At 52.2% G+C, this 17378-nt stretch overlaps 1 protein-coding gene across 5 annotated transcripts in view; it reads left to right on the top strand.

Moving 5' to 3' along the window:
• ERICH1 (glutamate rich 1) overlaps positions 1 to 17378 on the top strand; it is a 60901-nt gene that overhangs the window by 24748 nt on the left and 18775 nt on the right. For all 5 annotated transcript variants that reach the window (XM_086703042.1, XM_086703041.1, XM_086703045.1 and 2 more), the window contains one exon: positions 2191 to 2343. In XM_086703042.1, coding sequence (XP_086559168.1) covers positions 2191 to 2343 — 153 coding nt within the window. The remainder of the gene's footprint in view (positions 1 to 2190; positions 2344 to 17378) is intronic.

The following is a 17378-nucleotide window of genomic DNA, read 5'->3' as shown; positions in this document are numbered from 1 at the left end:
GTGCCCTCTGATGGGGGTGGGGGGTGCCCATATTGTTGGGGGGGGGGCGGTGTGTGTGTGCAGAGGGGTATAAGGGAAGTCTCTGTACCTTTCTCAATTTTGCTCTGAACCTAAAACCTCTAAAAATGTAAAGTCTTAAGTATTTTCTTAATTACTCAGCTCTCGAGGTGCTTGGGGGTGAGTGGACAATTTGTAGAAAAGGAGGATGCTGAATTTTGCGTCTGGAATGACAGGGACAAAGGAGAGGTAGGAGCCAGGCCCAGGACTGGGGCCAGAGCAGGGAAGACAAGGTGTCCCCTCCAGGACTCGTGGGGGCTCTAGGAGGGCTCTGGGCCGACCGTACCGTGTGGTCGGGGGTCAGAGCCAAGTTTCGATCATTCTACCGGAGACAGGAAGGCGGAGCTTACAGCCTGTTACTTGTGTGGGGGCTGAAAGTCTGAAGTCTGAACACCTAATGGCCACACCTGCTGTGTGTGTAATGGAAGGAAGGAACTAAACCAGTTTTTGATGGTGGCACGTGGTGTGAGGACACTGTGACAAACGTCTCTCCTTCGGTCAGTGACAGCATTTACTTGAACGTTTCAAAGCCTGGCTGTGCTGCTGGCTCTGTTCTGAGATGCTGGGTTGGACACCCGGAACCGGCTCGCACGACCGTGACCACCATTAGGAAATACAGGGGTCAAGTGTGCAAGCTTCTGAAAGCACGTCTCCGTTACGGACAGGCCGAGGGGCCAGGGGACCCTGTAGGGACGCCTGTACATCTGAGCTCCTGTCCCGAACACATCTTCCTCCTCATGAAGTCTGTGCTGCTCCTCAGGCACAAGACAGAGTCATGGCCCCGGGCCTCTCCTCCGGCCGGCTGCCCCTGTGTCCTGTGCTCGTTTCCCTTGTGGCTCTCTGTGTGGCCATGAGCACCGCGTTACTGGCTCCCTCCCGGGCAGAGATGAGGCTGCCGTGTATCACAGTGTCCAGTGCCCCGCGGGAGGCGCTCAGCGACCTCAGTGTGAGCCACTCCGGGTCCGAATAAGGAGCTAAAAGGACAGGACGACCAGGCACGTGTTGGCGACCACCCCAGAATGGGCTCCACTTGAGTCACGCGGGTCCCCGGAACTCCCCCCAACTGCACCACTGCCCCCACACTCTCTCTGCTCACACTCCGAGTTTATTCAGAGTTTGTTCCTGTGTGTGGTCCAGTGACAGAAATGACAGTGCAGCACGGGGACCAGGGTCTGTAGTGTCATACTGCCGTGTGCTGACAGATGGTGACCGTGCCTCTCGAAGGAGCAGGGCACTGTGCGTACAGTGGTCGAGTCCATATGTGGTACGCGTGAACGGATACAACACGCTCTGTCAGCTGTACGCGAATCAACTGTGGCCAATGCCACCCGATGTCGGAAAGAGAATGGCAGGAAGCAGGGTGGTGGGGATGCTGTTCTGGACCACGTGTGTCAAGAGCCAGCAAAAAAGGTGCTCATCCTTCGGACCAGCAGTTCATCTCCAGGACTTTGTCTGAAGGAACTCCGTGGTCAAGTGTGCACAGTTTGTGCAACAAGGACGGTCGTAGAAGCTGTCTGTGATAGTGAAAATTTAGAGTCAATCTCCATGTGCGAAATCTAGGACAATGGTTGAATTATAATTAAGTTATAATTTGCCAAAACGTGGCATATTATGTAGCCGTTAAAAGATCGTGTAGATGTAAATATATCTTAATATATTTCCTCATCATGTTCTCTTAACTTCTGAATGATATGATACACGTAATATACAAATGTGTGATTATCAAATGCATGTGGCAAGATCCCATTAAGGTGTGTGTGTACACAGCATATGTGGGTTGTTCGCACGCCTGGAGAAATCCCAGATTGTGCACCAAAACGTCAAGAGATTCATGTTGTAACAGTGGAAGGTATGCTCTGTAGAATATTGTTTTTTCTGCTTAGTTATACTTTTACATCATTGTAAAACACAGAGGTTAGTTAATCACGGTCCTTCCTTTTTCCTGGCTGGATCTTGGGCTGTCCTGCTGCTCTGGCCAAGTGCTTGGTGTCCTGAGATCAGTGCTGACAGCAGTGGCTGGGCTTTGTGACCTGTTGGGTTTCGTGTCTCCAGTGGATGTGGTTGGGGAAGGGCCAGGGCCAGTGAGGGTCTCATCACAGTATGCCATGTTCACAGCCCCCTTGTCTCCTGCAGGTGGAGACTCCAAGGTCCCTCCTCGAAGGCGGCTCTACACGGCGAGTTTGCCTCCTGAGGGGTACGTCCCAGCCCCCCCAGAGCCGCAGGCCAGCCCGGCCTCCGAGGACAGCTCGGGCAGCGATGACGCGGGAAAAGGATGCCCCCTCTCAGGTGAGGCGTGATTCTGCAGCTTAACTTCACCCAAATTTACCGCGACAGGGCCGGGGGAGCAGGTCACTGGACGGCTACCCAGTGGGCTCGTTTGTGTCCTGCAATCATTAAAAGTGACGTCACAAAATTCATAGCGGCAGGAAAACAGACTTGAGGCAGGAGGAGATTTAGCTGGGACCCGACCGTGGCCGTCATCACTCGTGCTGCTATTAAATGCGTCACATGTTAATGGTAGTTGTTGTGGTTTAAGTAGAACTTTTTTCTTGATTTTCCATTTTATTCAGCATTTCTGAGATTGTATATCAGTTTTGTAATGATGGAAATAACTTGCTTTGCCTCACTTTTGTGAAAGAATTGAATGTCTGTCTTGCTTTTGTGGTCGAAGGCCGCGTGAACAAAAGACATACCTGCTTTGGTGGATGTGCCGATGTTACGTTAAATCCGTAAATAAGAGGTTTCACCCAGACGAGTTTCAACAAGTATAAACTCAGAAACTCTATCCTACAAATGTCAAGAGAATGTGGTTTCCTTGTACATTGATCTTTCCAAGTCTCTAATTAAAGGACCAGAAACCATAGAACCAAAAATGGGGTAGGTGAGGAATAATCTATTCATCTTTTCAAACCCTGTTGAAAATCTTTGGAATGTGATTAGTAGATAAAGGGATTATTTCATTAGGAAATTTAACTGTGTTCTTACGAGGATGAATTACTTTGGGGAGCACACTTCACCGTGTGCTCAGTCTATTCAGTAAAAAGCATGTGTCCCGTGCTGCTGTGCTCAGTCAGTTCTGGTTCACCCACAGCTGCACACAGTCGGCCCTGCCGAGGAGGCCAGCACGGGCTGGGCCACGTGAGGGACCCCAGTGCCAGAGGCTTGAGTCTGTCCTGTGACCGATAGGCTCCGAGCTGTAGGGATGCCCTCCTAGGAAGTCGAGGTGTTTGTACGAGGTGGACGGATGCCCTGCCGGAAGCCAGCCAGCTGGCCCTGTGGTGCCACCCTGACAGCTGTGCACTGACGAGAGCCAAAGAGAAAAGACCAGGGAAACTGAGGACCTGGGATGCATTCCTTTTAAGCTCCATGGTCACGTCATAGTTCAACGCAAATTGTATACCGTTGACTGAAGCGTTATCACAGGGCATGTCTCTGTGAGGTGTTTGTCAGGAAAATTTGTTAGTTTGTCTCTTTCTCTGTTACCTGTTGTGGGCGTGGCCATTGTGGAGAGAACCTTCCGTGGGTCTTCCTTTCCCTGGGAAGGGAGTGATGATGTGGGGGATGGTACTTGGCCCATCACCCACCAAGGAGAGAGTGGACAGGTCTGTACCCGAGATCAGTTCTGTCCACGTTGCTCTGTCCACTGAGACTCACCCTCACCTTCCATCTGGGCTCCCATCGACTTGGGCCCTGATGCTGTGTGGCCGGCCGTCTGCCACTTGGATCTGCAGTTCCTCACCGGCTCCACCCACCTCCATGGGGACCACGGCTTGGCTTTAAGAGGCGGCTCTTTCTAGAGGCCCTGTGAGTCCAGGGTCCTATGGCCACTTTCCAGAAGAGCTTTGAATACAGATCCAGGCCTGGGAAGTCCTTATCTTTCACTTTTGAACACTTGTAACTGATGTCTAAATGTTTCCAACTACTTTGTTTACTCCCTGTTCCTTGTCAGCCCAGGAAGCAGGGTGTTGGAGGTGATAAAGTTGGAGAAGGCCTCCCACCAGTGGTCTCTGAAATGAAAGGCCGTGCTGTGCTGTGCGGTGGGCGTGTGGGCTGGGGTCTCGCCGAGGCCTGGGGCCCACGCTGCTGCACAGCCACACCTAGCTCCCTGTGGGGCCAGAGGACGCGCCAGGCAGAGGTGTGCAAACCTGGAAGCTGGGAGGAATCCTGAATCTTTTCATTTGCGATTTTAAGCAAAGAGAACATGAGAACTGAGATTGGAAAAAGAAGAAAAAGTCAAATCGTTACTGTTTTTCAAAGAACCACTTTAGATTTCCATTGTGAATACCCAGGACCAGTAAGTCAATTACATAGTGACTTAGAGAACACTTAAGGAGAAAAGGGGTGACCCTGTCTTGCCTTTGTGCCCACTTGTGGCCGCTGGGCCTGCTGCTGCCTGCATGCTCTGGGCACCCTCACCAGGACTCCTGCAGGACAGAGCTTCGGCCCAGAGCACACGGGAACCGAGGCACGTCCAGGTGTGGTACCAGAGCCAGAGTCCCCAGGCCACCTGGGGAGCTGGCGGGAAGCCCTGGTCCTGGTCACCCCCCACTGCCCCGGGAGCCCTCGTCAGGGTCGCCCCGCACTGGCTCCATTGCAGGTGTCCCCTGGCCCTGGGGTATATCTGCACTCGGGGCTTGTGAAGTGTTGTCATTAGATCTGTTCCAGGCACACGGGTTTGCTGTAGAGACAAGAATGTGCTCTTGTCAACCCAAGTATCAACTGTGTGCTCCTTGCTCTCTGTGCGGCCTTTTTCTGTCCTGTAGGTAGTGTCTGAGTGTAACAAATACAGACTTTGAATTCTTTTAGGCCTAATATTGGTTAGGGATGGGCGGGTGGGTGGGAGCTGTCGGGAGAGGAAGTAGTGTAATCAGACTAAATGCGTACCGTACCGTCGGCCTGTAGGACCCCCTTGCATGTGAGCCACTTCAGTACCTTCTACAGCTTTAGATAAAAAGAAATCCGTGTTCCCTGTGCTCCTTACTGCCTTAGACACACCAGCTCTTCCCATCTTGCTCACACCGTGTTGCATGTTGTTCTCAAGAAGCTGGTAAACGTGTCCATTACCGCTGGAGCGGCCCGCCGTGTCCCGTTACCCCTGGAGCGGCCCGCCGTGTCCCGTTACCCCTGGAGCGGCCCGCCGTGTCCACTACCTGTGGAGTGGCCCGCTGTCCTGTTCTTGGTTGTTTGGGTCGCTGTCCCAGTGCTGAGGACACCTTCCCCAGCCTCAGGACAGCTGGGGCCTCAGGGGAAAGGGCCCCAGGTCTGCAGCACCACGTCCTGTGCGAGGGATCCTTCTGTCCTCTGGACTCACTTCCCTCACTTGCCTCATGGCGGTAACAGCCCGGACTTGTGTGCCAGTTAAAGTGGGTTTACTGCAAAATTGCGCCAACATAAGCACAGCCAGCTTTTGTTCCCCGAGACACCGGAGCCTGGACTTGAGTCTTTAGTCAACGTTGGGAAGTGAGGGCAGTAATTACTTATAGAAACAGCCCGTGAGGAAAGTCTGCTCTCCGAGTTCATAATCACCAGTGGTTTCAGCCATATGGACGTGGTTTTGTTCAGATGAATCTGCAAAGTCGTTAACATTAAGTCTTGCGATCATTATTCTAATAACATGCACGAAAAGAAATACTGACCTCGTGGCTTTTGGAAGCAGGAGCTAACTGCACGGTTCCCTGCAGACTCACTGTGAGCCAGGCATCTGTCCCTTCCGTGTATTGGCAGGTGGCTTCAGACTTGTCGCCTGTGTCTGGGCTGAGGGAAGCCCCACCCCTGGCTTCCTTGAGGCCTCCGAGGGCGTCACTGTAGCACGTAGCCCAGCACCCCACCTTGTTTGACTACCAAGTGCAGTTTTTACCAAATGCAGATGGAGGCCAGGGGGAGGCCTAGGAAGGCACTTGGCCAAAACCTGCTGACCAGGGGCCACGTCCCACCTGCTTGAGGGTGCGTCAGGTGGCTGGGAGGGGCAGTGGAGGTGGGGTCGATCTGCTGACGACCCGAGCACCCTCACCAGACGTGAGGTGGAACGAGCTGCCAGCCCCTGGAAGGCTTTCGTGCATCCTTGGGTCCCCGAGAGGCTGGAACTCTTGTGTGCGCTCACGTTGTGTTCCTCTGGTGTCTTACCAACGCACCTGATGCTCTGGGTCCCTCCTCAGTGAAGTGAGCCAGCACAAACCTGATGAATGTTTGGTCATGGGCCCCGTGGCACAAGGTGTCAGAGTATTATTTTGAAATCATGTGCTGATGCACTCAGTTCACCTCTTCAGCCACGTTTGTTCTGTTTGCCCTTAATTTTCTTAAAGTAGAGCCACTGACTTTCCAGCCATCATTGGCATATACTCATAAGAAATTTGGATTAGAGAAATATGTAGATTTCTACTTTAGCTTCAAGTGAATGCATTGCAGTAATGGAATGAATTGTAAATACTTTTATTAGATATTGATTAATAGTTCTTCAACTAATAAACGTTATAGAAGGAGACCCTGAGAAAAGAAGGTAGGACATTATTTCAGACAAGGACGTCTGTTCTCACACCACATGTACTCAACACAGCATGGGAAGTCCTGGCCAGATCAGTCGGGCAAGAGGAAGGAATAGAAGGCATCCAGATTGGCAAGGAAGAAGCGAAACTCACTGTTTGTAGATGACATGATATTACATAGAAGAAATCCTAAAGGCTCCACAAAAAAAATTGTTGGAACTGATAAATTCAGTAAGGATGTAGGATACATAGTCAGTATACAGAAATAAGTTTCGTTTCTATACATTGACGACAAACTGTTAGAAGTAGGGAAACAGTCCCATGTACACCTGCATCAAACAGAATAAAATATCTGGGAATAAACTTAACCAAGGAAGTGAAAGACCTGATAAAACACTGATCAAAGAAACTAAAGACAAATGGAGAGACCTCCACGCTCATGGGCTGGAAGAGTAATATTGTTAAAGTGTCCGTACTGCCCAAAGCACTCCACAGAGTCAGTGTCAACCCTATCAAATTACCAATGGCATTTTTCAAAGAAATAGGACAAACGATCCTAAAATCCATATGCAACACAAAATACCCTGAAGAGGCAAAGCAATGCTGAGAAAGAAGAACAAAGCTGGAAGCAACACAATCGCAAGTTTCAAGTTCTATTACAAAGCTGTGATAGTCGAGTCAGTGTGGTACTGCCACAAAACAGACACGTAGATCAGTGGAACGGAACAAAGAGCCCAGAAATCAACCAGCTATATGGTCAGTGAATCTGCAACAAGACAGGCAAGAATACACAAATGGGGAAAAGACAATCTCTTCAACAGATGGTGTTGGGAAAACTGGACCCCTTTCTTACACCATACGCAAAAATAAATTCAATATGGATTAAAGACCTAAATATGAGATCTGAAACCATGAAAATGCTAGAAGAAAACATGGGGGAAAGCTCTTTGACATAGTTCTTGTCAGTGATTTTTTGGATTTGACACCAAAAGCAGAGTCAATAAAAGCAAAACATAAACTATCTGGACTATACCAAGATAAGAACCTTCTGCACAGTTAAGGAAACCACTAACAAAACAAAAAGGCAGCCGAGGGAATGGGAAAAATATTTGCAAAGCCTATGTCCAATAAGGGGTTAATATCCCAAATATATAAAGAATTTATACAACAGTAGCCCAGAAACGAAAAATCTGATTAAAAAATGGGCAGAAGACATGAACAGACATTTAGACACTTTTCCAAAGAAGGCCTCCAGATGCAACGGACCCATGACAAGATGCTCAGCATCACTCCTCATCAGGAAAACACAAATCAAAGCCATGAGGAGATCCCACCTCACACCTGTCAGAGTGGCTACAGTTAACAACTCAGGGAACAACAGAGGTCGGCCAGGGTGCGGAGAAAGGGGAGGGAGGCTTCTTGCTGATGGTGGGAATGCAAACTGGTGCGGCCGCTCTGGAGAGCAGTGTGGAGGCTCCTCACACAATTCGAAGAGCTACGTATGACCCAGCAATTCCACTTGTGGGCACAGAACCTCAGGGAGTGGAAACAAGATCACCGAGAGAAACCTGTCCCCGTGTTCACTGCGGGTGGTTCGCAAAAGCAACACGTGGAAACAACCCCTCGTGTCTGTGGAAGGCTGGGTGGATGAAGTCGCCATCATGTGAACGTACACTAGTTGTTGATCAGCAGGAGAAAGAAGGAAATCCTGCCATTTGTGACCACATGCATGGACGTGGAGGCGAGCGAGCCACGTCTGAGGGAGAACGTGAAATCCCGCATGGCATCCCTTATGTGTGGAACCTAAACAAACAAAAGGCCAAGTCCTAGAAAGAGAGCACCGGGGAGGGGTTGGGAGAAATGGGACAGGCGGGTAATCACAGATTGCAGCTCTGACAGGAGAGGAGTCCGGGCTGTTTGAGAAGAGGACGGTCACACCCTATGCGGCAGGCAAGGACAGACACAGGGCATGCAGTGACGGTGAGCAGGACCACGTGAGTGCCATCAGAAGCCCAAGCACCGGCCCCACCAGTGCATGCCGAAGTTTCCAGAGGACAGCCACGCCTCTGGGCCACGCCTCTGGGCCACGCCTCTGGGCCACGCCGGGTGTCCGGGCTGCGGCATCCTCACCAGCGCCCACAGCCTCTACCACACGGGCTTGTGGAGTTCTCCATGCACGAGGTCACAAGTCCACAGCCAAAAGGAGGGTTTGTGCTGCACTCCCGGTCAGGGCCTCGCACGGGCACCGTCTCCCTCGGGGCCGGGATCCCAGGCTGTTTGTGCATGGAGCTTCGATAGCGGCAGCAGGCGAAGGTGGGGTGTTTGGCCGCCAGTGCGGGAGATGCCAGGAAGAGGGACGTGTGGGGGTCTGAGGCCCGAGTTCTGCAGCCCTCTCAGCCACGTGACCGGCCTTCTGACCGTGGGGGTCACGCTTCTCTCGTCTGTGTAATGAGGGGTTTGAACTAGATGGTTCTCTGAAGACCGTGCCACTTTGAAACGTTAGTGCACTTGTATTTGCTTGAATTGACCGTCCCATAAAGTAATAACAGGTAAAGAGTAGCCATGGAAATACTTTTAACTCTGAAGCAGCGTCTTGGAGCCACCAGTGAGGGGTTGTGCCAGCATAACACGCGATACTGGTGGACGGGGGGCAAACTGTTCAGCAGACAGTGTATTCTCAGGAGACCAGCATCAGCCAGACGGACAGCATGACGTCGGAGAGCAGGGAGCGAAGGAAACACGAGGAGGCACCAGGCTGAGCCCCGTGGGGCCACCCTTCACTCAGCACGCGGTCCCTGTAGACTGACAGCTGGTCCCCCGCCCGGCTGTTGTGGACGGCAGGGTCCCCACCCCACTGCCTAGCCTGTCCGTGCATTGCAGATGGTGCTGAGCGCTGTCGAGAGGTTTTCTGAGGCTTCAGGGAAGTGAGGTGCAGACAGACCACGTTCTCCCGGGTGGCGGCCTGTGACCTTCCTGTAGCACCAGCCACCAGGTCACTGCACTCTCCCGTGTCTACACGGACACAAATTTGGTTTCACGTGGGACTTCACAAATCCTTCCTAAGAGCAGTTGACACCTTCTAAATTATTCAGGAGATAGGGAATGAACAGTAAACGGGGACAAGTTGTGTGGTTATTGCAGACTTCAGCTCAGGTCATAATCTCACAGGCCGTGAGTTCAAGCCCCATGTCAGGCTCACTGCTGTCGGCACAGAGCCTGCTTCAGACCCTCTGCCCCTCTCTCTCTGCCCCTCCTCCGCTTACACTTTCTCAGAAATAAAGAAAAGGTTAAAGAAAAGTGGTCTTTTGGAATTAAGGATTTCCATAGCTCTGCTGTGCCCTGAAACAACGAGGCAGCACGAGAACCCCGTGAATTCTGAACGGAGGTCCCATTATATTCCCACGCCTTGTCACTCTCAATCTCAGCGTCCTCGGACCCTCAGGAAACACGAGTTTGCCCCACACGGGGGCTTGTGAGGGAGCAGGTGGCCCCAGAAGAGCCAGTGATGGCTCCACCCCCAGCTGCGCAGAGGACAGTGTGGAGGCGCCCCACCCCCTTCCCCCGGGGTGCTCTCGTCCGTCTTTGGGTGGCATCTCTGAGAGTGTCCCAGCCATCTGGACCCTGAGACGCACTAGCTGGTAACCCAAGGAACCCCATTAGTAAGCAGTTAAGGAGACCCAGATCTCCTCCCAAATCCACCCTAATCACTCTGATGGAGAGAGAGAAACCCTGGACAAGAGAGCACCTTCCTGTTGTGGGATCAAAGTGGACCACAGGCCACGATACTTCGGGCTCCAAAAGACAGTGGATTCATAAGAGAAATCACGGCTTTTGCTTTTGACTTTGAGGGCGCAAGGAGATCTGGCCTCCCCAGTGTCCTTACTTCCTCCTCGAGGCAGTATCTGAAACACGAACTGTTTGCTGAGAACCTAGAACATCAGACACGGAGAGACAAGCACGGCCGAAACACAACGCTCTCGCGTGTAAGGCCCTCGGCCTAGTAAGTGGAGTAGAGCCTGTGACGAGTTTTATCCTCACTTGCCAGATGTCGTTAGTGGGAGGGGAGCCCTGGGGTCACAGGTTTGAGCCTGGACTCAGCAGTAAGAGAAGGCTGGCTCATAAGCAGGAAATAAGTTAGTTTTGGGCACAGGGAATGAAGAGCCATAAAAAGGCCTGGTATGTTGATGTGAAAAATGTTGTAAAGGGTCAAATTTATCATTTCACCATTTTTTTTCATTGTACTTTACTCAGAGCTCTGCACATAATGCAGCCAGCAGCTACATTCTGTCCTTCTCGGAAAAACGATGACGTTCATTTACGTGTAGTCATTGCCCAGTGGACACAGGCCACAGGTTATTCTGGAAATGCTGACACCTAAAACGATGCTTATATTGCTTATGTTGCCTGCATATCAGATCTAATTACTAACGTGCATGACTCTTTTTCAAGAGAAGTGAACCGTGTCTGGGTCGTATGAAATTTTCGAGCTAAGTTGCATCAAGACGTTACCCTTAGGAAGCAAACAGGAGATGTTTCCTTGGGCGAAACCATCCCTGAGCCCGGCAGCCGTGCTGGGTGTAAGCGGTCAGCTGACAACATGGTGTGGGCTAGTTCAGTCTCCCCACAGGGACCGCTGTCTGTCATCTGTAAAATGGGCACAAGACGCGACACAAGACCTGGCCTCCACGGGCTGCTGGGGCAGAAAGTCCTGTTGGCTTCAGGGAACGAGGCGGGAGAAGGATGCGTGTCCTGGGAGCCAAGTCCTCACGCTTGGCACCTCATGACCAGTCGGCCCCCTGGAAGCTTCTGTCTTCAGAGAACAGGTTCACACGAGGGCTGAGACCAGGCACTGAGCAAGTCTGCGGACGTGTGTTCAGAAGCCGCCAGAGTGGAGTCTGGTGGACAAGGATGGACGGTGACCCCATGACCCCATCCACCGTCGGGTGGATGTGTGAGGGGCTGAGTCGGGAGAGGGTTGGTGTGTCCACACGGGCCCTTCCACACCCAGTGCCCTGTCTGGACGCACACAGGCTGTCAGTGCACACCCGGGCTTTGGCCTGGAGCCCGCTGGCCCTGGAGCCCCGGCTGAGTGTCCTGGGGGTGGAAGGCAGGTGCCCAGTGAGCCCACAGCTTGCAGCCCGGCGGAACCTGTGGCAGGGACCACGTGCCCGGCACACACCTGCCTGCTCAGCCTGTGACTCCCCCCCCCCCCCCCCCCCGTTCTGTTCTTGGAGAATATGTTCAGTCCATGTAAACCTTTTATCACTTTGTATTTATTGAAAATTGAGATGTCTTTTCCTTGTTTGTGTTTTCATCACTTTCCTGACTTCCCATCCTTTAAAAATCCCCCTTCACCTAATTGTAACTTCAGTGAATCGTGTTGGTTTTAACCTTTTATTTAAGGGATGTAGCATTTTGTTGCCGTGTATTAAACCATTTATTTTTTTACTTTGAAATTTTCACCATTTTATTGGTCATTTTATTGAAAGTTATCATAGGGAACTAATGTGAATTGTTTAGAGAAGAATGTATCCGAATCTTTTTGTGGGTGAGGCCGTCCGTCCACTAAGCACCTGTTCCTCAGTTTTCAAGACCCAATAAATGGACATGAAAAGTAGTTTCATTTTCTGAAAACATAGAATTTAAGCCTGTTGGAAACTAACCCAGAAAATTTGGAGATCTTTTCAGTGTGAAAACCTGCTTCAGGAAAGAACACAGGAAGTAATGAGGCTGAAGATTATTAAATGTGTATGTTGACCACGTGTTTGTTACGTCCTTGCAAAGTCGATACTTATATAGTGGCAACAGATGAGAACATCGTTGCTTATCAGAGCAAAGTTCGTCAGCTGGCCATAGGCATACAGACTTACAGTCATGAAGTATTTATTATCTGGACTGGTGTTTTAGCCAGCCGCCCTTTCTGTGACATGCAGGTCTCGTGCGTTCTTTCAATTTTATTTGGAATTAAAAGCTAAATTATACATTGGGACCCAGTGGAAGCTCAGGCAGAACTCTGCCCTGTTCCTGATGTCACGGCTGCTTCCCCCACCACCGCCCGCCCCCCCCCCCCCCGGAAGTTTCTGCTCTAGATACCCAGAACCAATACAACAGAGAGAGAGAATCCGTTTTTAAAGTTACAGGGAACTCTTACAGTCCCCTTTGCCCAAGATGCCTGCTGGGCTGTGAACCCGTCCCTCTCTGGCTCTCCCAGCGTTCCCCTCCCACACCCCCTGTTCTCACCTGGCTGGGCGTGTGCAACCGGCACAGATTACTACCCAATACTGTCCTGAGTTTTAGGCACCCAGACTATGAAAGTGACCAGAAGCCACTCATACCTCTATGTCTTCACAATGACTTTGATGTAAATGGGGTCGTTGAGCACTAACTATAAGCTCACTGCTTTGCACTTAGCACTTAGGGACATTGATCGCTGAAGGGAAATTATCACAAGTGTTTGTAGCCTTAGCTTTGAGTCTAGAATAAAACTCACATTTCCTTTACAATATTTAGCCCTTTATAAGCATTTAGCCCAATGCAACATGATACGCTGTGAGAATTGGAATAATCTGGAGACTATGGCTATTTTTAGTATCTAACTATTTCTATTACAGCAGTTCATCAGGATGTTGATACCAAATAGTAGCTGCAAGAATTCGGACAAATTGTGATTATTTTTAAAATTAGCATGTCTGAAAGGTATGTTTTGGGGATGGCAGCTTTTCAAAATTAGTGTGCTTCTCAGAGTATAAATAGTCAAGCCACTGGTTCCCTAATGTAAATGTTCCTATAGCTTTTATTGTGAGTGAGGGTTTGAAGAAGGCAAGATGGTAGGCATGTAGTGGGCCCATGAAGATGGAATGTTCTAGAATCCATGGAGCAGCACGTTTGCAGAAAGTCACTTCAAAGAGCTGCACCTCAGATTGTCTTGTGAAACACAAGGTCAAGGTGGGCGAAGTAGGTAGAAGATGAGCATTAATGTACTTTCCATTGTAAAAGAACCTTGTTTTGAGGGCAGGGACCTTTAAAGAATGGAAAAGCGTGATAAGCTGCGGAGTCGAGAGTCTTCTCGCTGGGTCCTTGTTGTGACCTCCCTCAGCTGAGCCCTGCGTGGGGCGCTCCTCCACCAACCTGAGCCCCGGGGGACACTCACACTAGGAGTCTGTGACGGACTGTCCCCACTGTGTGATGACTGGAGCCTGTCGGCCAGACTGGGGGGAGGTGGCCTTGTTCTTGAGGGCCTGGATGGACCTTGGACCGTGCTGGCCAGCTAGGAGGCAGGAAGAGGGGCCAGCCCTGCATCACAGGGCAGGGTGGCCACAGGGCTGATGGCGGCCCTGTGCGCAGCTCAGAAGGCCCTGCGGACCAGGGGGCAGACCTCGGTCCTCCCGCCTCCGTCCACACCGCTCCTGGGTCCCCAGGGCGGGCCACGTGGGGGCTGCACCCGTCCTCCGGGGGTGATGGCAGCAGAGGTCCTAACCTTTATGCTCCTCGTGCTCGGCGCTCATCTGCCTCAATGTCCGGTTGGGACAGCGTACTCCTGATGGCCTCCTGCCAGGGGCCGGTGCTGGTGTTATACCTGCGAGAGAAGTGACACGTGGCAGGATTTGGGGCCCGCGGTGGACACCCAGGCACTCGGGCGACTGGTGGGACGCGCTAGAGCACAGGCTGGGCGAGAATGTGGGGCCGGTGTGCCCAGGGCCCTGCGCTGGGACAGGCCTGCCATGTGCGGTGTGGGCGCATCGAATCGGGCCGCGGCGTGCCTTCCGTGACGCGATTTTTGTGTGTCGGTTGCGCCTCAGCAAACCGGGAAAGGAATAAAAATAAAACAGGAGCTTGGGGCTATCAGGCCTCTTTTCTTTCTGCCCCTTCCCTTCACCTCCATCCATCATCCTTGGAAGCCCGGGAGGTCGCCGTGCATGGGAGCCACTTACAGGTGTAACATGGGAGCCTGCATTGTGCAGTTGTCACGTTCGGGGCTGTGCAAGGGTCCTGAGACAGAGACACAGGGGCACAGAGACAGGCACAGAGGCAGAGACACAGGGACACAGATATAGAGACAGAGAGAGACAAAGAGACAGACACAGAGACATAGAGACATAGAAATAGAGAGACAGACAGAGACATAGAGACATAGAAATAGACACAGAGACGGAGACACAGAGAGATGGAGACAGAGACAGAGACAGTCTCTTACTTGACATGGCAACGGCCGCAGAGCCCTCACTTTGGCCGGCGTCCAGCGCCAGGGTTTCAGGGTGAACAGGCCCAGTGTGGCCTCCATGAGTACATTACATGTCACTGAAGTAAAATAAAAAATCCGGTCACGCTGGCTGTTCACCGAGTGCCCAGCCTGCAGTACAGTGGACATTCCCCTCGGCAGGATGCTGTGGGGACCGCAGCATCCAGGGGCCTGTGACGTCCAGTGAGGGCACACAAGAGCCCTGTCTGGTCCACAGGGTCGGGGAGGCCGCCTGAGGAAGGGCCTGTGTAGGGCCGAGGGGCGCTCGGCCGCGGACACCCCCCAACACAGCGGGCAGGTGGGGCCAGGCCACGGGCCCCAGTGCCCCAAGGCACGAGCACTTCAGTTGACGGAGCTGTGACAGCCTGAGGACAGGGGTGGAGAGATCAAGAGGTCAAGCTCGAGGTGCGGGGTGGGGTGGCCCTAACACATCACAGAGCGAGTGGCCACCATGAGCAAAAGGGGCTTCCTTCCATCAGCTGCCCTGGCCGGCGTCCCCCGGGAGCTCGCGTCCCCGCCCGGCCGTGGCCTGTCCTGCCTGCACCCCCTCCTCTGTGCGCCCTCTCTCTGTCCCTCCCCCACTCACTCGTGCTCTCTCTCCCAATAATAAACTTTAAAATGCATATATATTTAAATCCCAAGCCAGAGGCTGTTAGGGATCTACATGCAATTTATGTCAGTTCTTGTTTCGGGAAACTCATCGTTTAGAGGAGAAGGCAGCTACCACAGACTAATTTAAAATTTAACTGCCACAAGCCTTCGGTGTCTTAGTGCCAAATAGTCTTACTGTCCACTGTCCTCTGCTGACGCTGAGGACATCATCACGGTCAGCCCAGCCAAGGGGCTCTGATGAAACCATGAGGTGTGTAAGCCGTGTGCTAGGTGTCTTTCCGCCGAGATGGAAATGCAGCTTTGTCTAGGAGATGCTTTCTGCCCTGGCAGGAAGCCAGGCAGGGTGGTAAAGACAGGCTGCGTCTGTCCCGTGCCCCTGGCAGGGCGCACTGAGAAAGCCTCTCTGTAGGTTACACTGGAGACATGACTCTGAGGCCGTATCTGATTTCCTTCATCTGAGTCATGACTGCGCCTGTGTGTCCAGGAGTTTGCATTTCGCTGGTGGTGTTTATTTTTTTTTAATTTATCTGCTTTGAGAGAGAGAGAGCACAAATGGGGGAGGAACAGAGAGAGAGGGAGAGAGAGAGAATCCGAAGCAGGCTCTGAGCTGTCAGCAGAGAGCCCAGGGCGGGGCTGGAACCCACGAACCGAGAGATCATGACCTGAGCCGAAATCAAGAGTCCGACGCTCAGCCGACTGAGCCACCCAGGCACCCCTGCTGATGGTGTTTTTTAACTCCAACCCCCAAGGAAGTTTTCCTTCATCTCCTACGTGAAAGTTACTCACAAACGTCTTTTCTTCTCAGTCGCCAATATGTGTGCCTGGGTGTGGTAGCTCTCACAACCTGTGTAGCTGTACAGGTTGTTGTTTGTTTTGCTTTTCAATGTTTATGTTTAAGCGAGAGGGAGAGAGAGAGAGAGAACGCGTGGAGGAGGGGCACAGAGAAGGAGAAAGAGAACCCCAAGGAGGTTCTGCACCATCAGTGCAGAGCCAAACTCGGGGCTTGACCCCACGAACCGTGAGATCACGACCTGAGCCGCGATCAAGGGTTGGACGCTCAAAGGACTGAGCTCCCCAGGCGCGCCCCCCCCTCTAGGTTTTAAATACGGCATTTAAAAGAATTTTTTTTTTTAATTTTTTTTTTCAACATTTATTTATTTTTGGGACAGAGAGAGACAGAGCATGAACGGGGAAGGGGCAGAGAGAGAGGGAGACACAGAATGTGAAACAGGCTCCAGGCTCTGAGCCATCAGCCCAGAGCCTGATGCGGGGCTCGAACTCACGGACCGCGAGATCGTGACCTGGCTGAAGTCGGACGCTTAACCGACTGCGCCACCCAGGCGCCCCAAGAATTTTTTTTTTAATGTTTTTATTTATTTTTGCGACAGAGAGAGACAGAACATGAGCAGGGGAGGGCCAGAGAGAGAGGGAGACACAGAATCGGAAGCAGGCTCCAGGCTCTGAGCTGTCAGCACAGAGCCTGATGCGGGGCTCGAACCCACAGACTGTGAGATCATGACCTGGGCCGAAGTCGGACGCTCAACCGACGAGCCACCCAGGCGCCCCTAAATACGGCATTTAAATAAGCTGTGTTGTTTTCCTGTATCAGCTCCTACAGAAGGTGTCCTGCCCCACACTTCACCTTCCAGAAGGTTAGGAACTCTTTGCCGCCTGGTGGCGTTACGATCTAGGAGAGCGTGAAGAAGTGTGTGTGCACAGACGCGGGCCGGGCTGCCTGAGCATCACCCCTGCAGTTGCCATCTGCACCCTGCACGGGCGCCCCTCCTCCACCTGGGTGCTTCACAGTCTTCCTCAGGGAGACCAGGGAACGGCGTACGGGGGGAAGGCCCGGCGTGGCCGTCCTGCCCCAGCTCCATACCGTCGTGAGGCCGCGGTCTGCGTGCCCTAGCTCGCCGTCACCGTTGTGTGCTGTTTGCTTCCCCGGTGCGCAGGGATCTGCCCTCCCCCCACCCCGCCCCCAGTGGAGC

The sequence above is a fragment of the Puma concolor genome, chromosome B1 (genome assembly GCF_028749965.1).
Source record: "Puma concolor isolate L17-30 chromosome B1, mPumCon1.1.hap2, whole genome shotgun sequence".
NCBI lineage: Eukaryota > Metazoa > Chordata > Mammalia > Carnivora > Felidae > Puma > Puma concolor.
The sequence above is the reverse complement of the archived record's forward strand: the minus strand, read 5'-3'. Positions and strand labels throughout refer to the sequence as shown.